Source organism: Euphorbia lathyris, chromosome 3 (genome assembly GCF_963576675.1).
Source record: "Euphorbia lathyris chromosome 3, ddEupLath1.1, whole genome shotgun sequence".
In the NCBI taxonomy this organism is placed as follows: domain Eukaryota; kingdom Viridiplantae; phylum Streptophyta; class Magnoliopsida; order Malpighiales; family Euphorbiaceae; genus Euphorbia; species Euphorbia lathyris.
Window position 1 is genome coordinate 72,736,960 of NC_088912.1, and position 18,266 is coordinate 72,755,225.

At 32.6% G+C, this 18,266-nt stretch overlaps 2 protein-coding genes and 1 long non-coding RNA gene across 5 annotated transcripts; 1 reads left to right on the plus strand and 2 right to left on the minus strand.

The window, feature by feature from the left end:
* The first annotated feature begins 351 nt into the window (after positions 1-351).
* On the plus strand, positions 352-4,750 carry LOC136222983 (D-glycerate 3-kinase, chloroplastic). Of its 3 annotated transcripts, XR_010685783.1 has the most exons (13): positions 352-624; positions 1,040-1,425; positions 1,528-1,607; positions 1,700-1,751; positions 1,830-1,871; positions 1,961-2,039; positions 2,121-2,152; positions 2,235-2,303; positions 2,431-2,505; positions 2,605-2,721; positions 2,810-2,860; positions 2,958-3,203; positions 4,292-4,750. XR_010685783.1 is itself a non-coding variant. In XM_066010698.1 (12 exons), the coding sequence occupies exons 1-12, from the start codon at positions 402-404 to the stop codon at positions 3,099-3,101; spliced, it is 1,350 nt and encodes a 449-aa protein (XP_065866770.1). In that variant the 5' UTR covers positions 352-401; the 3' UTR covers positions 3,102-3,330. The 3 variants fall into 3 exon arrangements, 2 of the variants coding, with proteins under 2 accessions (XP_065866770.1, XP_065866771.1); XM_066010698.1 differs by lacking the exon at positions 4,292-4,750 and having other exon boundaries at positions 2,958-3,330; XM_066010699.1 differs by lacking the exons at positions 1,830-1,871; positions 4,292-4,750 and having other exon boundaries at positions 2,958-3,330.
* Positions 4,751-6,586: 1,836 nt separating this feature from the next.
* On the minus strand, positions 6,587-7,303 carry LOC136223942 (uncharacterized). Its single transcript, XR_010686208.1, has 2 exons — positions 7,052-7,303; positions 6,587-6,923 (listed from the first exon to the last, which is right to left on the minus strand). It is a non-coding gene; the product is annotated as an uncharacterized lncRNA (long non-coding RNA).
* Positions 7,304-14,985: 7,682 nt separating this feature from the next.
* LOC136221579 (auxin-responsive protein IAA1) lies at positions 14,986-16,065 on the minus strand. Its single transcript, XM_066008957.1, has 3 exons — positions 15,780-16,065; positions 15,442-15,687; positions 14,986-15,354 (listed from the first exon to the last, which is right to left on the minus strand). Exons 1-3 carry the CDS (start codon positions 15,977-15,979, stop codon positions 15,243-15,245), a joined length of 558 nt encoding a protein of 185 aa, XP_065865029.1. The 5' UTR covers positions 15,980-16,065; the 3' UTR covers positions 14,986-15,242.
* Positions 16,066-18,266: the final 2,201 nt, after the last annotated feature.

An 18,266-nucleotide genomic window follows, 5' to 3' on the forward strand; every position in this document is an offset into this window, starting at 1 on the left:
TAATTAAAGAATTTATAATGTAGAGTTATAATTTAAAATTTAAATAATTAATTAATAATATGAATATAGGTAGATGCTATGATATAAATATTTTATAAAATTAAAATGTATAACATCACAAATATTAAGACGTGGAAAGCTTATTATAAAATTAGTGTAGATATGTTTCGAATGATGTTTGCCATGCGCTATGTACGGTTACAGTTGCTAGCTAAATGGCAAATTTGAGAAAGAAAATTGCAAATAAAAACAGAAATCTGACCTATCTGCATATGAGCCACGTGTCATCATTTAACGTCATATGAGATGGCTAAACGAAAATGCACCGCTCATATATCTGTTTTATTGTTAGGCTCGCTTGCTTGACAGAGCAGAGAAAACAGAGCGCCAAAGTTTCAGTAATGGCGGCTTTGAGTATCGTATCACAATTGCCTCCTACTAATCATTCTTATCATAACAACATTTTTCAGAATCATGACTATCATTGCAATATGTATAATATCAATCTTAAATTCCAGTCTTCCTCTTCTTCTTATTCTTCGTCTCCTTCACTACAATCCTTATCCAAATCAATTTATCCATCATCGAGGTTAGGTTTAATGCCTACTCATTTCTCCAAATCAGGTGATTTTCTAACATGTGATTTTTCAATGAAGTTCGAGTATATTATAATTGTTTCATTCTTTCTAATGTTTCGATTTCCTAAGTTATAATCTGTTCCATTGTTTATTTCGCCCTTTCGAGTCCCTTTTTGCTGAGAATATGAAGCAATAGATATCAGAATTAGGTCTCTGCACCATCTGTTTTTAGGTTCTTTTACCAATTCGTTCGTTTTCAATGCTTAGTGAGTGTGCAAGAAAAAAGTAGAATTCTGCGAGCAATTATCTGATTGTGTTGGTGTATAAGGATACTTAGTGCTGCAAATTAGGGGAAAACATTGCTTAATTAGTAATAAGTTCAAATTGATCAGCTTCTTGAGAAATCTGACTGTGTTGTATAAAATTGGATGGACTGTCATTTATAATTATCAATTATGCAGGTAGTGAATATTCATGGATCCCAGATAATTCAAGGCATCAGAACTTAATTTCCACCAACAAAGAGATACAGAGACGGTTGCACTCAACGTTCCCCAGTTCACCCGCTCAAGTTTCATCTGTTGAAGATCTATATGAGTTTATCTGCTCGGGTCCTCTTCTAAGCAAGTTGGGCATGACCCCGCAAATAATTGGCGATTCCATTGACAAATGGTTATCATATGGCTTGTATTTGTGTAAATTGTTTAAGCTCAATGAATTGTACCTTTCAGTTCCTCAAAAAGCGAGGATATTTCACTATTATGTGCCAGTTTTCTTATGGTGTCAAGATGAGATATCCAAACACGTCTCCCAGTATAAAGAAGGAGAAGAAATCCCTCCTTTAGTGGTAGGTACATAGTTGTCCTTGGTAACTTTGATCTCTAGAACAAAGGCCTTAAATTAATGTAGTTCTTGTAATCTTATGATTATAATACTGTACCTGATGCAGATTGGTTTTAGCGCACCCCAAGGTTGTGGTAAGACTACACTGGTCTTCGCGCTGGATTATCTCTTCAAAGTCACTGGCCGGTACATGCTTACATATATTATGTTATAGGAATTACAGTATAGGTGTAATTGTTTGTACAAACTCAAATTCTTGGCATAACTTGTCAACTCAGGAAGTCAGCCACATTATCAATAGACGATTTTTATTTGACTGCAAAGGAACAGGTATAGTACTTTTAGGAGCTTCTGGCATTTGCTACACTTTTATTTCTTTGTTTGTGAAGCATTTCATATCGGTTGCAGGCTAAACTAAGAGAAGCAAATCCAGATAATGCGCTCTTGCAGGTTGAAATCAACAGTTTTTAAAAATATAATACTAAGTATATAAAGTTTCAAAATGTTCATTTCTGAATTTTTTTTTTTTTTTTCTCCAGTACCGTGGAAATGCTGGGAGCCATGATCTTCCATTCTCAGTTGAAACACTAACAGCTTTAAGCAATTTGACGAAAGAAGGTATTCTTCTTCAATCTTATAATTAACGATCTCTTTGTGACTTGCTCTTTTTGAATAGGGTTTAAATCTTTAAGTTTTCAGGTAAAAAGATGAAGCTACCACGATATGATAAAGTGAGGAAATAACAATATGCATTTCCTTATTTTTCACTAATTCGGCTCAGAGTTTCAAATGAAAGATTTCTCTTCTTTGTAGTCTGCCTACAGTGGGAGGGGCGACAGAGCTGATCCTTCAACATGGCCAGAGGTCGAAGGACCACTAACAGTAAGAAAATCTTCGATTTCTAGAATGGCGAAATAAGCACATTTAGTGTTCCTGCACAACCTTTACATTTCTAGTGAACACTACATTTCCTCTATTAACAAAATTGTGTGTTTTCGGTGATTGTTAGGTCATTTTGTTTGAAGGTTGGATGCTTGGCTTCAAACCAGTTCCTATGGAAGTAGTCCGAGCTGTTGATCCTCAGGTTTGAACTCATAACTTTACCATGAAGAAGTTATAAAATTCTTCATCAGGATATTTTTGTTTTACCATGTTCCACTGTTAATTTTTGTGTGTCTTGCAGCTGGAGATAGTGAATAAGAACCTTGAAGCTTATTATGATGCATGGGATAAATTTATAAAGGCATGGGTAGTCATCAAGATTCATGATCCCAGTTATGTCTACCAGTGGCGTTTGCAGGTTGATATACGTAAACATTATTGTTTTTTCAGTCAAATACTATGCCGGGAAGTAAGCTGTTGACAAATGGTGTGTGTTTTATTTGTAGGCAGAGATTCAAATGAGGGAGGCCGGTAATCCGGGGATGACTGATGAGGAGGTATTCTCTCTTAGACAATTAAGTTTAGGCATTTCTAACAGACGTTTTTCTTATCAGAAGATTTTGTTTATAGATGAATTATGTTTTTGTATTGCAGGTAGAAGATTTTGTATCTCGATACCTGCCAGCGTACAAGGCATACCTTCCGACTCTGTATGAAGAAGGACCAAGCGGATCAAATCCTGAGGACGTACTAGTAATCGAAATTGATGAAGGGAGGAATCCTATTTTAGCTACTTAGGTGGGATAGCTTTGCAGATTGATTTCAAGATCACTCTGACCAGGCGCCCAATTTTGCTGTAACTACTCAGTACATGATATGACAATAATGTAAAGCTACTCTGTAAGTATTATATATTTGAAGTAGAAAATTCTCACTTATAGCTTTATGTCATTGTTAGCAAGAATGTATATCCATGTGCATACATGGGACTGATTCTATAATAAACTGGCTGGAATACTACAGTTCAGATTGCTCTGTCCCCCTGTCTGTGTTAGCAAAAGTAAGCATCATGTTAGTTGATTTTGGAATTGAGATTGTAATTAATGTAGCTAACGATAGACCTAATTCCACAAGAAATGCCTAATCAAGATAAAATAGCAGATGCTGTGAATAAGGAAGATCATTTTTGTACCTATTGTAAGAAGCCAAGGAACTTGATAGAGATTGTTTTGAACTTAATTGTTATTTGCATTGCTTTAAGAAACATGATGGTAAGTGTAACAATTTCTTACGCGATAGAGACAGCTTGATTGACACGACAACTTTGACATAATTGTCATTTTTCTTGCATTTATATGGATAATATAACACGAATGAAGCAAATAAGGCTTTGCAGCTATAAGATGAGACCATTTTTAGCTGAAGAGGGTGTTCAAAATCAGTCTTCACTCCATAGATCTATTTTATGGGAAACTCTTGTCAAAAGAATCTACTAATGGAGTATAATGAACCACTCATTATACTCTTTATTGGAGAGAGTTTAATATATTGAGCATTTATCAATTTTTAAAATAATACAATAAAATTTAATTGATTGTTGGATCTTTTGTGATTGATAAATTCTATATGATTGAGTGATTATACTGTTTAACTATTGGAGTTAATAGTTTAATAATCATAATAATGTGTCATGTATATTGAGTGGCCGTGGATATGATTTATCGTAGATTCTGGAAAAAAAAAAACCAACAAACATTTGGATGAATTTGACTAAGAGCTAAGCAATAAGCCTTTAAGTAAGGAGCAGAGAAGATTCGGCAACGGATATAGGAATCCATTCTCTATCTAGTCAAGATAAATCGAGAAGTAGCATTAAAGAAGGCTATAAACAATAGAAGATAGGAGAAGGGATTTAATATCCGACCCTTTCAAACCATTAATAATCTTTTTCTTCGATTCTAGGGGTTTAACCACTATCTTTTTTGCAGAGGTTTTGGGATTACCTGATTCTCATGGTTCTGACTGAGGAAGCCTCAAGACCATGTCTCTGATTCTAGGATTTGGGCTTTCTAGTGTCTGCACACTCTGGTGATTTGAAAGTTTTTTTTGTTGTCAAACCCATTTTGCACATCTTTCTTCATAGAAAGATAAGTTGGCTGCATAAACAATTGATTTTGGAAGTTAAACAATTGTTAGATGCAGAGTTTACAAATAGAAGATCCACTACTGTTTATTGCATTTTTCTGGGTTCCCCCTTATTTTTTGGAAATCAAACAAGTAGGCCACTACGAGGAAATCCTCTGAAGAATCAAAATACACAAGTTTGTTTACCACAGGATGTGAGTTAAAATGGATTTCTTATGTGTTGGGAAACTTGGAAATTAAATTTTCTTTGCCTATTTCATTACATTGTGATAAACAATTTAATTAACAACCAACCTTATTGATCATGAATAGAACTAAACATTTTGGGTATTGACATTAATATTAATATTATTGAAGCTGGTTTCTTAAGCACAACTCACGTCAAGTTAGAAGACCAGCTTTCTAATTTGTTTCTTTTTGTAATTTGTAAATTTAGATGGTATGTCATTAATATTATTCCAAAAGTTTCTATTTATAATTTGTTAATTTACACCGGTGTCTATACACCCTGTGATTTGACTTTGTGCCCAAATTTAGCTTGCTGGCATAACTCTGCCAAGAGGATATTTACTACTATATATTTTCTGTTTTTTACCCGTCTGTCATTTTCCTATTTTCTCCTATATTTACTAAGGATCTAACTTGTAATACTTTTTTTTTTTTTGAAGAATCTAACTTGTAATATTTAGTGGGAGTTATTTAGTCTTTTATTACCTAGGTTGGAAGGTATAAAATGTCAATTTTTTTTATAAGGATGAACAACTTTTAATAGATAAATATATTTTCCTCTTGGAATTAAGGTTTTTATCTTGTTGAAATTTTTTTCCTACTAATTAAACTAGTGAGAGACTTTTTTTTTTATTTTTTTTAGAAGAGAGATTATTTCTTTGTTGGTTTAAAATCAAAATTTTCATTATCATCATCCGTATCAATAATATTTTAATATTTACAATATTTAGTATTTAAATTCAATGTTTATTATTTTTATTTATTTTTCATATTTCTTTTATAAGAAAATGAGTTTGAATCCCCAACTTCTCGCATCTTAAACCAAAGATGTATCAATTAAACTAAATTATACTTATTTGGTAAGTTACATACTTATTTTTCATTCACTTAATTCTTTTTTTTTTTTGAAAATTCATTCACTTAATTCTAAATACACCTAAGATATCATTCTTGTGTATTAGAGATATAAAATAAAATTTTAAAAAATGAAGGTTTCCGAAATAAATAGCACGTGTTAGTGGTTACCCACAACATGGTACTGTTTAAAGGTAGTTAGCAGTTGCAATTATGACAATAAAATAAAATTATTAGTAGTGGTACCCACTCCATGGTACTGTTCAGTTGTTATCTATGTAGAGCTAGGGCTGTAATCGAGCCGAGCCGAACCGAGCCGAGCTTTGGCCTATTCAAGCTCGGCTCGCTATAAAGTTAACGAGCTCGAGCCCGAACCGAGCTTGATATAAAATTAACGAGCCGAGCCCGAACCGAGTTTTGGCTTGCTCAACGAGCTTGAGCCGAGCTTCGAGCTTGTTTCGAACCCAAAATCCTCTTTTGGACTTGGTTTATTAAGAAAATTATCTAACCATGAATTGTTTGTGAGGAAATTGTTAATTATATTTGTTAAGTTTGCTCGCAAATAACTCTTTAATTGTGTAAATAAACAAGCTCACAAGCAAAGTTCGTGAATAAATAAACAAGATGCTTACAAATAGTTTGTCTATTACTCATTTATTATGTTTGTGAACGAACTCATCTAATAGCAAATGAATTAATATTAAGTTTAGATATTTGTGAAATAACACAAAACTATATAGTTTTCTACAAAACTAAAATTTGTTCATAAATGTTCTAATCGAGCGTGCTCGCGAGCTTTGATCTGCTCAAGTTTGGCTCGTTTACGAACCGAGGCAGTAAATCGTGTTCATGAACAACTCGTTTACAAATCGAGCCGAGCTTTTATCGAGCCGGTCACCGAGCCGCTCATGAGCGGCTCTGTTCATTTACACCATGTAATGATGAAATGAAATTGATAACATAAGTTGTAACAGAACGAACCAACAATGAATTTAATAAATAATTATATTCTGTTTGGATGAGATATATATTTGATCTCTTTCAAATAATGTATATAAAGAAACATTTATAATCTTATTATAACAATAATAAACAAATAAAGCAAAAAGCTGCTTTTTCCAAACATTTAACAGAATACAATATTTGATCTACTCAAACAAGTTTAAAATGAATGAGATGAAATCAAGACAGGAAAAATCTCACACAAGTCAAAATAAAATTAAGAAAAATGATAAAATTTAAGAATAATTATTATTGACACTCAAATCAAATCAACACAACACATGCTTATATAAATTTGGAAGTTGTGGGATTAGCTAGCCGCAGCACAACATCTCTAAACAGCACTCGCAGGTCTCGTAGCAGCAAAAGCAGCAGCACACCGCAAACAAACTGCATCCATCAATTTCATTTATTTATCAATTGATCGAGAGTGTATTACACCGGACGGTGCAGAGATTCTCTATTAAATGTGCAGTGTATATAAATTAAAGTTGAAAGAAGATTAAGAAAATAAATACCAGCCATAGAGGCAGCCTTTCTCTTCATGGCGTTTTTTGACATGATCAACATATGACATCTCTTGCGGCGAGGGTGCATCCATTGCTTTGCTTTGATAATTTGCAAAAATATGTTTCTATCAATTTACTATAAATAATGAAAACTATGTCATAAAATTATCATTCAATTTAATTATAAATATAAATATAGTCATAAAACAGTCCAACCCCATTGCCACTTGCCTTTAAGTTGTTACATGTTCTTTTCCACTCAATTATCATTCATTATTATTTATATTTCTACCTCAATCAAACCTTTCATTTCATTTCACTTTATTTGCCTATAAGCTCTAAATTTGTTACCACGTTTTTCTATACAAAATTTGAAGAGACTCATTTACTATTATTCATCCGTCAATTACATCGAAAAGTATTACTAATAAAAAAACAAATAATTTGCCAAAATAACAAAAACCAAGACCTTGTTTGATAACTTTAACAATCACTTAAATTATAATATTAAACACTTAGGGGGCGTTTGGTTTGGGGGTTTCAGGAAATGGTAAGGGAAAGGGGAGGCTTCATTCCCTTTGTTGGTGTTTGTTTTGCTAATTAAATGATTCCTTTTGCCCTTTTTTAGTTTTGGATTTACCCCTAACTCCTCTAACCCATTCCCCACTTCCCCTAAGGTTTTCTATTCCCTTTCCCCTCTCTTTCTAACCTACACTCCTTATAAAATTCTACTTTACTCACTATTTTATTTTTTATTTTTATTTTGGTCTCTATATTTTTTTTTTATTTTTACATTTCTTTATTTTGGATTAATTTCATTTTTGTTATATATTTTTAATTTTTTTACTCAAAAAATATTTTTTGACTAAATTTTACTTTTTTTATTTCGTTTAATCCTTATATTTTTTTATCACTAGATTAATTTCACTTTTGATCCTTATAATTATTTATTTTTACCTTTTTACCCTGAAAAATAATTTTGACCAAATTTTTTCTTTTATCATATTATTCAGTTTTAATATTTATTTTTAATTATTTTAAAATAATTATTTTCTTTTTAAATATAATATTTATGCATTTTCTTTGATTAATTTTAACTTTTATGAACTTTATATTATTATCAATAAGGGTAGCAAGTGAATGACGTTTTGGATTGTTTGAGATTATATATGAAGTTATTTCACGTTTTATAGAAACTATAGTAAAAGAGTTGAATTTTTTTTTATTATATATGAAATTAAAAAAAAATAGTTTTGATTCCCAATTTGAACCAAACATCCACAAAGGGAATAGGGTGGAATTGCATTCCCTTTCCTAAACATATCCAAACACATAGGGGTTGAATGCTCATTCATTTCCTTTCCTTTAGTTTCCCTTTCTTGATTCTTTTTCCCTTACCCATTGTGAACCAAACGCCCCCTTATTTAATTTAATTATGTTTGATAATGGTTGTTTTTTACAACTTAAATTAGTCAATTAAGTTAAAAATCACTTATTTTGATAAATCAAAATATTTAACTTAACATTTTAACTTAAAATTCAGTACTTATTTTTTTAACACTTAATTTTCAATTTGATCAAACAACACATAAATCTATCGTATATAAGTTAATAAAAAGAATTGTGTTATTAACACGATTATAAACCAGCTAAAATATTTTGAATTACTCAAGTTTATTGATAAACAATTGAAATGTCCAATATCACATTCAAATAATTGTTAAATCACGATTTTTCTCTATATATAAGTAAAGTTGATTCTACTCGAAAACATTAAATAAATTTAGACAATTTCGTACATTAGATCGAAAATAAATCATTAATGACTCAAAGTGATAAAAAAAATTATGAATTAAGGTCTTTATTTTCTATGTATAGAATAATGGAAGTTTAAAAATATTTGCATTTTGCGGCATATATAATCATATCATATGAGAAAGGAAAGGAGCGCAAAAAATCAAAATGACATAGATGGTGTTTGTTTATCTACTTTTCACCTCATGTTTGCCTCTTCACTTTAAAATGTAGAGTTTAGGTGTTTGGTTAGACACATCCTGTTTGCCTTTTACAGCTGCAGGGAATCCCTGTTTTTTGGAAAAATAGTTTTTTCTAAAGACAAACAGCAAACGGCAACAGCAACAGCAACAACAACCAGCAAGTAGCCAAACGGATCCCTAATTTAGTTGAGTGCTCTTTTGAGCAATTATTATCCAACACCAACACCAACCAACCATACATTTACATCAAATGCTTATAAGTAAGAAACTTGTTTCTAAATTATTAACTCAATCATTTGGAAGTTGGTCTTGTAGCAAATTCATCTAATCAATGATTATATTTTTTTCAATTTATCCCGAATACTCAATTTGAGATTTGAGATTCTTCAAACATTTTTTAGATGACATGTATTTCAATTAGATTTCTATGTAACCAACTTAAATAACTAAATGCTTTTATTATTCAAATCAATTTTAATTGATTATAATAAATGATTAATTGATGTCGTGCATTTGTATTCACAAGGAGAAGTGAGGAGTCTTAACTTTGACTATTTGCTGTTTGCTGTTCATATTTGATGGTTGCTGTTTCTGTTTGCTGTTGCCTTTGGAAAATGCTGCAGAGATTCTCTGCTTTTGTAAAAAGCTGCTTTTCAGCGGTAAAAGGCAAACAGGAGGAGTGTAATCAAACACCTAAAACGCTCCATTTCAAAGTAAAAAGGCAAACAGGAGGTGAAAAATAGGTAAACAAACACTCTCTAAACCCGATCATAATCTTAATGAAAAATCAAACCCTAGGGTACCATGTTAAATTGATTATGAACTTGATAAACCAAATTTAATATATCTCAGCTATTTAATTAAAAGTAATTTAAATTTAATAATTCAATACATGATTAATTAATCTTTTAATATTGTTTTTTAAATGAATTTTTTAATATTTATAAATGAAAGTTTTAACTATTTATTTTACATTAAGTGTTAAAATTGGATTTGAAAGTCAAATTGATTGAACCTAAATTCAACGTTTTAGATATTTAAATTAAAATTGGTGTTTGGTTTGACAGATATATATTTCAAAATACCTGCTGGTTTGGATAAGAATTACAGGTCACAAGATATTATTAATGGACATGAAAAAAATGGACAACCACCAGCATGCATTATAAAGTGATATTATATAACACGTCTAAGTTGATTATTTTTGTAAAATTATTACCTACTAGAGTTGGATTCAACACCTAAAAAATATAACACCCAGCTGGTAATAAGAAAATTAACAACCAAATGTGATTATCACTTTTCAAATTTTAATATATATACCCACCTAATGGGAGCATTAAATTCATGAAAAATTATAAAATTAATAATTAGAAGAAATTAAGTTAAAATGGAGTAGCTGATGACGAGGATATGATCAAGCCAACAATCAGAAGCTAAGGAAAAACTAGCATTGAGAATCAAAAATGGCTCGAGGGAGAAAAATTGCCCTCAAGATCGGTCGCCCAAACCTCAACGGGATGTTTCTATTACGTCCCCGACTAAAGGTAAAGGTCGTTAACCGGCTGGTATATTATATGCCCAGCCCAGATTGTCAAAAAATGTTAGACGCTAATTGGACAGAGAAAGCTTTCAAAGGTTAATCAGGAATTAATCGGATATGTATTTTTTTGTATTTTCTTATTTGTTAATTATATAAATACAATTAAATTATGTATTCTAGTATCTAAAATAATAATATAAAACAATTTAATATAAAAAACATGTATATTTGTAACACATATCTATAAAAATATGCAAACAATAATATTTTAACAACAATATGATTTATTAAACAACTTAAACAAGTAAAAGATAAATTTATCAACCAAAAAAACAAAGTAAAAGATAATTTCAATAAAGCAATACAATCCACCAAAAACTATGAAACAATGTTCTTACACTTTTAAACCATACCATGGAAACAAGTAGAAAACACAATTAAATAAAGGCTTAATATATACCTAGCCCTCTAAACTTGTAACTTTTTTTCACCTGGCCCCCTCAACTTAGGGGACAACCTCTCAACCCCCTTAACTCTCCAAAAACATCACATACAACCCCTTAAACTTGCAAATTTTTTTCACCTGACCCCCTCAACTTAGGGGACAACCTCTCAACCCATTCAACTCTCTAAAAACATCACATACAGCCCATTACACCACTATATCCGGTCAAAATATTGACCCCTGTAGAAAACGCATTTGACTGTTGACCACACCAATGCCACGTGTCAATTTTTTCTTAAATTTTCCATGTAAATCCAGTAAATTACCCCATAATTTAGGCATCCGTAAAGTCTTCTTCCTTGATTTGCTGGTTTCCACGAAACCTTAAGTACAACATATTCACCACAAAAACATGCTTCATGAGTACCCACCATGAAATCGGTTTCAAGAACAACACAAGCCCTAACCTAATTGACAGAAAAAAAAGAATTATCTCAGAAGAAGAAAGAGGCAAACTAGAAGAAGAATAAAAAGAAGAAGGTAGAGGAGGAATAAAGGAGATGAATACTTGCTGTTGAACTTGAATCGGAGACCGATCGGAGACAGAAAAGAGGTGAATCGAAGGAATCGAAAAAGAGGAAGGAAGGATTTCTGAGGAGAAGAACGTTAGGGATTTAAGAAGAAAGGAGATTTTTTTACCGTTTAAGTTTATAAAGCCAACCTTCACGCGCTTTCTAAAATGCAAAACTTATTCCATGTCAGAGCCACGTAGACGTTAAGGGGCTATATGTGATGTTTTTAGAGAGTTGAAGGGGTTGAGAGGTTGTCCCCTAAGTTGAGGGGGTCAGGTGAAAAAAATTTACAAGTTTAAGGGGTTGTATGTGATGTTTTTGGAGAGTTAAGGGGGTTGAGAGGTTGTCCCCTAAGTTGAGGGGGCCAGGTGAAAAAAAGTTACAAGTTTAGGGGGCTAGGTATCTATTAAGCCTTAAATAAATATATAATGGAAACAAGTAGAAAAAACAATTAATTAAAAATGACATCAATATTTTAGTGTGGTCCACCCTTGATTTTTGCCTACTTCATAATAAAGCCCGATAATTAATTCTTCCACTATATAATAATACACGTATAGATATGACGTTCTCTAAACAAATTTCCAGAATTATAACAATATGATATACATCCAAATAGTAACACTCAGATGTTTGCAGAAAATAGTTCAAAGAATCATCCTACTATTTGTCACTACTTTAAAATTAGACTACCCTATTCCAAAACTCTCTCTACATCTCAAAGTAAAGAAGTACACTCAAACTTTCACTATGCCATTTTCTCTTTCACATGACACAAGATACATGACATACTTTTGTTTTCGTGTCTTCTGATTATTTTTCGTGACAGTATATTAAAATTATGTCATCTAAAAGCTTAATTGAAAACGCGCTCGATTCACATGTGGACTTCCGATGACACAATTCTGTCATCCCAAGAAAACGCGCGTTTTCATCAAAATTTACTTGCTCATCAGATGACACTTGTAATAAATGACTGCCATTGTATGTGGAAAACAAAAAAAGCGGCAAATAAGATTTCACTTACGCGGCCAACTAAAACATATACCAAATTTAGGCGCTCAATCGTTTGACTGAAATTTCACAGCTCATATATAAACCCCTCTCTCTCATCCCAAACACCACATTTTAGGTTTCGCCATCTTCATCCCTCGCATTCCTCTCTACCTCCATGGTTGCTTTCTACATACAATCACTGGGAGTGAGATCGAAACACGGTACTGGCACTTATTGCCTTAGCAAGCCAAAGTCCATGGGATAAAGTAAACCGTAACACTAATTTATATCTGAAGATCATCCACATCTATAATATATTTAATCAATTAAACTTATATTCATAAAACTGGAATATCAGAAAGGTTCTACTATAAACAAAATTTCCAAATCCATTATGAGAAAATCCATGGGAGGTTTAAATATCAATGAATGAATTTGAATTCCAAAATCATGAAGAGGAGGAGAAGCATATCCAATCTTCTGTCGATTTTTATTCACCAAAAAATAATAACTCTATGAGAAAATCCATGGGAGGTTTATTATTTATTATGAAAAGATCAATGGGAGGTTTAATACTTATCTAAAATGTATTTAGAGATAACTCCCACCCTTAGGAAGGGTTTGCATCTTGACATTACTTTGTTTTTTACAAAGTAAGTCTTACTTTGTGTGTTTTTACTATTGGATTAATTTTATACTGCATCATCCAATGGTGAAAACACACCAAGTAATTGTACTTTGTCAAAAACAAAGTAATCATAGAAGGCACCATAAGAATTAATCTTATTAGAGTGAGAAAAATATATTGATCTAAACAAAAATAGGACCGATTGGACATTTTAATGCACAGGGTCCCAATCCAAGACCACAGGCCCAATTATTTGGAACAAAACCAATTTGGTTCGCCGACCCAAGGTCAACACCGACCACCATTTTATTGTTTCCTTTCACATGAAAGGATTCCTTTCAAATGAAAATGATTAATTTTATCAAAAAAAAAAAAAAAAAAAAAAAAAAAAAAGAAAAGGATTAAAGAATGATGCGGTTCCTATCATTTTATTATCTAAATTTACTATTTTGCCATCTTAAATTAATTACATTGACTTTTTTTTTTCCTTTCAAGCCCCTAAATTTTTTTTAGACATTTAATTAGTTAGGTTTTATGTAATTTTAATTATCCCATTATGGGTGTTTGCTATGGTTACTTTGTTTTTTACAAAGTACCGTTACTTGGTGTCTATACTTCTCCTTGAACTTCTATTCCGTCAGATCTACACCTGTTAGCTATATTTCTTTCATTTATTCTTTTTTCGGTCTTAACAAGAATAGAAAAGATTTATCTTATCCGTAAATCTATAGATCTGTGTGGTTGCAAAAACAGAAAGGACTCAAATCCGAATGTCCGGAAGAGTCTAAATGACGAAGCATGGATTACAGAGGTTTTTCGACGGGATTCGACGTACGAGACGAATATGACTTTTTTGTTTGTTTTATTTGTACCTTTTATGGTTTTATTGCTCTTTGTAGTCTTATTATTGCTCTTTGTAGTCTTTTTCTTCCCTTTGTGAATGTAACCTATACGGGTTGGATGTTTTATTCCTCTTTATTCTCGTATTGTATGTGTACTTTTTAAATTAATGAAATGATATGGCTTTTAAAAAAAAAACGATATAAAAAAATTTCCATGTTTGACGCCCTTATCATGAAAACAAAAAACAATAGATTAATCGATTTTATCATCTGAAATTTATAATTTTGAATGCATTAAATCCTTAGTTATAAACATCTAATTAAAAAATATTTTATTAATATCGAATACATATGAAATGAATAACAATAGATTAATCAATTTTATCATCTGAAATTTAATGTGACAAAAGAAATCCAGAGCTTAGCTCAATCTTTTTCCAATTTCATTATGTCAAGTTCCAATACACCATATAGCAAATTGGGAGGTCGGTCATAAGTAGAACTAATTATTACAAAATCTTTTTATATATATATATATATGGCTCTGTTTGGGAATTAGCTATTAGCTGATTACATTAGTTGATTTGACTAGCTGTTTGTGTAGACCTGTTTCGTAAAAATTAGCTGATTGATAATAGCGGTTTGTGCAAAAAGAACCAAACAGATTCTAAATCTGAAAAAATTAATAATGTATATTAGGATAAATTTCACCCACCGTACTAAACTTTTTAAACATATACTAGTAACTTCGAATTTGTAGAGATAAAAAATAATTAAAGACAAAATCATCATTGACAGAATCTGATAAAAAAAACTTATGAGAATTGCCAATTTTAATAAGCTTTTAATTGGATTTAGTCAATAACGATTTTATGTGGAAAAGAATACAAGTCCTATAAACATCCAGACAGACATGTAAATAAATGAAATGAGTTTTGAGTATTAATATTTATGAATGTATATCCCATATTGAGAAAATTTACAACCTCATGTTAGGGGTAATATATGTAAATTTCTGTGTTCCTTTCCTTTCAAACAAAAGGATAATAATCTATAGCTGAAAATTTGGGACAAAATCAATCCCACAAAAGAAAAAAGTAATTGCAGTAACTATCCAATTAATGAAACCTCTAGTAAAAAGCAATTTCTGCTCAATAACTGTTTTTGTTCACTCTTCTTAGCTCGAGCATGTTGAACATGTCCTCGCACCTGCACCTGCACCTGCGCAACCACTGGCGGCGTCGGAGCTTTTCATCAACCGTAATCGCTTACACGATTCAACAAACATTCTGCACAAAATTACAATAAATATACTATTAACAAACTGATAACTCAATTCAAAATAAAAATTGAAGGGTCAATTGTGTAAAACTCACTTCCAGGGCACATCTCCGAGCATCATCCAGTCTCCATCCTTGTCTTGAAAAGTGGGAACGTATTCTACTCCGAATCGGAACAGTTTCTCCAATGCATTCAGAAGCTGTTCATAACTGCTATACATCTCAACATCAACCTTCCTCAGATATGGAGCTCCGTCTACCGCTACCTTCACATACTTACACCTTTCCCTTTCCTTCTGTATCCCTCCGCCTCTCACCGGCGGCCACCCCACCACTTGTGCTCTATTTTTCAAATCAACAATTAATAATTAGACTCCTCATTATCAAATAATCAGAATTAAACGATGTTAATTTCATCGAATTTATCTACTCACTTTGGCGGCGGTGGCTTCGCAGCACTCGAAATTTCATTACCGTCTCCATTTTCAACTCCGGAGCTTCCGAGACTTAGATCGACGGTCTCTAAGAATCCGCGTTTGGTCCCAGCTGTTTTGGTTCTGATCTCCTGTGAAACTCGAGAGTCCCCGGGCAACGCTAAGGTGAGCTCTGTGTCAGATTCCGGCGGCGGTGACATTTGATCTGGTGAATTTGAAGATGAAGAATCTTAATTTGATTTGGCTTTTGAATTTGTAAATACGAGAGAGAGATTACGATATGAGAGGAAAGGGGTTAGAGTTGTAGATATATAGAGAGGAGAAATGGAGAATCTGAGTGGAAATGAATCAACCACTGGTAGAGGGACACGCGTTTCAAAAACAAGCGGTTATGATTGATCCAAGTAGATGACAGCAATGGAGTTTGAAAGCGTGTGATATTGACTGGTTTAAAGTTTTAGTGAGGTATATTTATTTTGGTTTAGGAATGATGTTATGACGCACGAGTGGAGTGTTAATTGGTTTTACATCAACTTCCGGAAATGATGATGTGTTTATCAAAGTTCAAATCAAATTGCCCCACTCTTTTTAATTAATAGTAGTAATACATTTTCAACAATTGAACATCCCATCCAAACTTTGCAAATTATCTAGCAACAACCATTTTATGTAATGAATTTTGATTTGTTCTTATAACAAATGACCATAGGCCACCGTGTATGAACGGCACCAAGACTAGGCGTCATGCTGATCATCGATTGGATTTAAGAAAAAAGAAGCCGTTCATATATAGACAAGAGGTCGGAAGCAGAAGACTCGTCAGTTCTCAATTCCAACACCTATTCTCCTTCCAAAAGTCAATAATCATTAAATTGGTCCAATTAGATGGCACCATACCTATAGTGCAATCAATTAAAGCCCCCCCGCACCACATATCATGCGAAAATAGCGTTGTTTTGCCATTATATACAATATGTATCAGCTCATTTTTTTAGAAGTCTAAAACTATGAATGATGCTTCACCATGATATTGGATGCGAACCCTTGGCTCGAAACCAACTCACCCCTGTTGAAACCCAATTTTGATGAATTTTTAGTATGACAAAAATTACATTAAGGAATTAGATCATTCAAGTATATAAATATTCAGAATTAATTATGTCTTTATAGACTAACAATTTTATTTAAGTGTTGAAAATTGTTTAAGACATATTAGCTATTTCTGTCTAAAAAAAGGAATTGTTACCAATTAAAGGCACAAAATAGAAGCAAGCCCAGAACCAGAAGATAGAAGCCTATATCGAAATTAGAAGAAGACAATAATATCGTCTTCCCCAAAGTTTGTCCATTCTGGTTCGTTGCAGAACAATTATTACTTTTACTTATACTCAATTATTTATGCTCTGAACTTTATTCTGGTTCATTAATCAGGTGGCTGCTGATGCGGCAAATTTTGTTGACTTGTTTTTCAATGTGTGCAGGTCGGGTGGCAGCAAGAGAACGAAGCAGTTTATGGTCTTGCTTTGGATTTGGTGGCGGGTGCAGAATGAATTGTTGTGGTGGTAGGTGACCAGTTCCGCAGCTGAAATCATTTCTGCCAAGTTTCGGTGCCTCTCAGACTGGTAGTAAGCTCAACTCCGACAACGACTTCCTGGGATTGCACCGGTGTTGGCTTCATGTGAAAAGGCGTGGCACCGACCCCAGCGAACATCCTTTCGTGTTGCACAGATATAAGCATATTTACTCTACTCGGGTGGTCGGGTTGCAGAGTTGTAGTTAGGGACTCAGACAGAACCTTCATTGCGGCATGAACATCAACGATAAATGGCTTGATAGAGGTTCGAGACGATGAAGCGTGGCAAGCAAATAATTGGCTTGGATTTTCCTAACATCATATTCGAAACATATTACAAACTAACGTATCAGACAATTCATTCAGTACAACCAAATTATTTTGAATTTGAAGGTTTCATTGAGCAATGTCGAACCTTATTGGCAGTCAATAATGACTTTTCAGTCCGTTTTATTAAAAGGTCGATTGCATTAGCAAAGGTGGCTTCACAACATGTTAGTCTGATAACTTTTATGATATTCTTAGTTTTATTTCCTTATTGGGACATGGATAAAAATCATAAAAAGAAAATTTATATTTATATTTTTTTTTGGGTTTGTAGTAAAATGAAATTGTTTGATTGTGTAGTAAAAAGAATAGAGAAGATGGTAAACTAAAAATAGGCTTTTTACACACATGTTAAAGGTGGGGGATGAAAAAGAAAGGTGGGCCAAAGATGTTGGGAGCTTAAAGTACAAGTCAACTTAAAGAGGGAGAGAGAGTCATGTGCCCAACGGAAATACCTCCTTATTAGGTTGTGGGTCCTACCTTTTTAAAACAATATCCATGTGAACATGTTTCTTTGTCCCTCTTTTCTTTTTCTTAATGTTAATATCAACCCACACGTGTCCCCTTCTCCTATCTTCCTATACCTT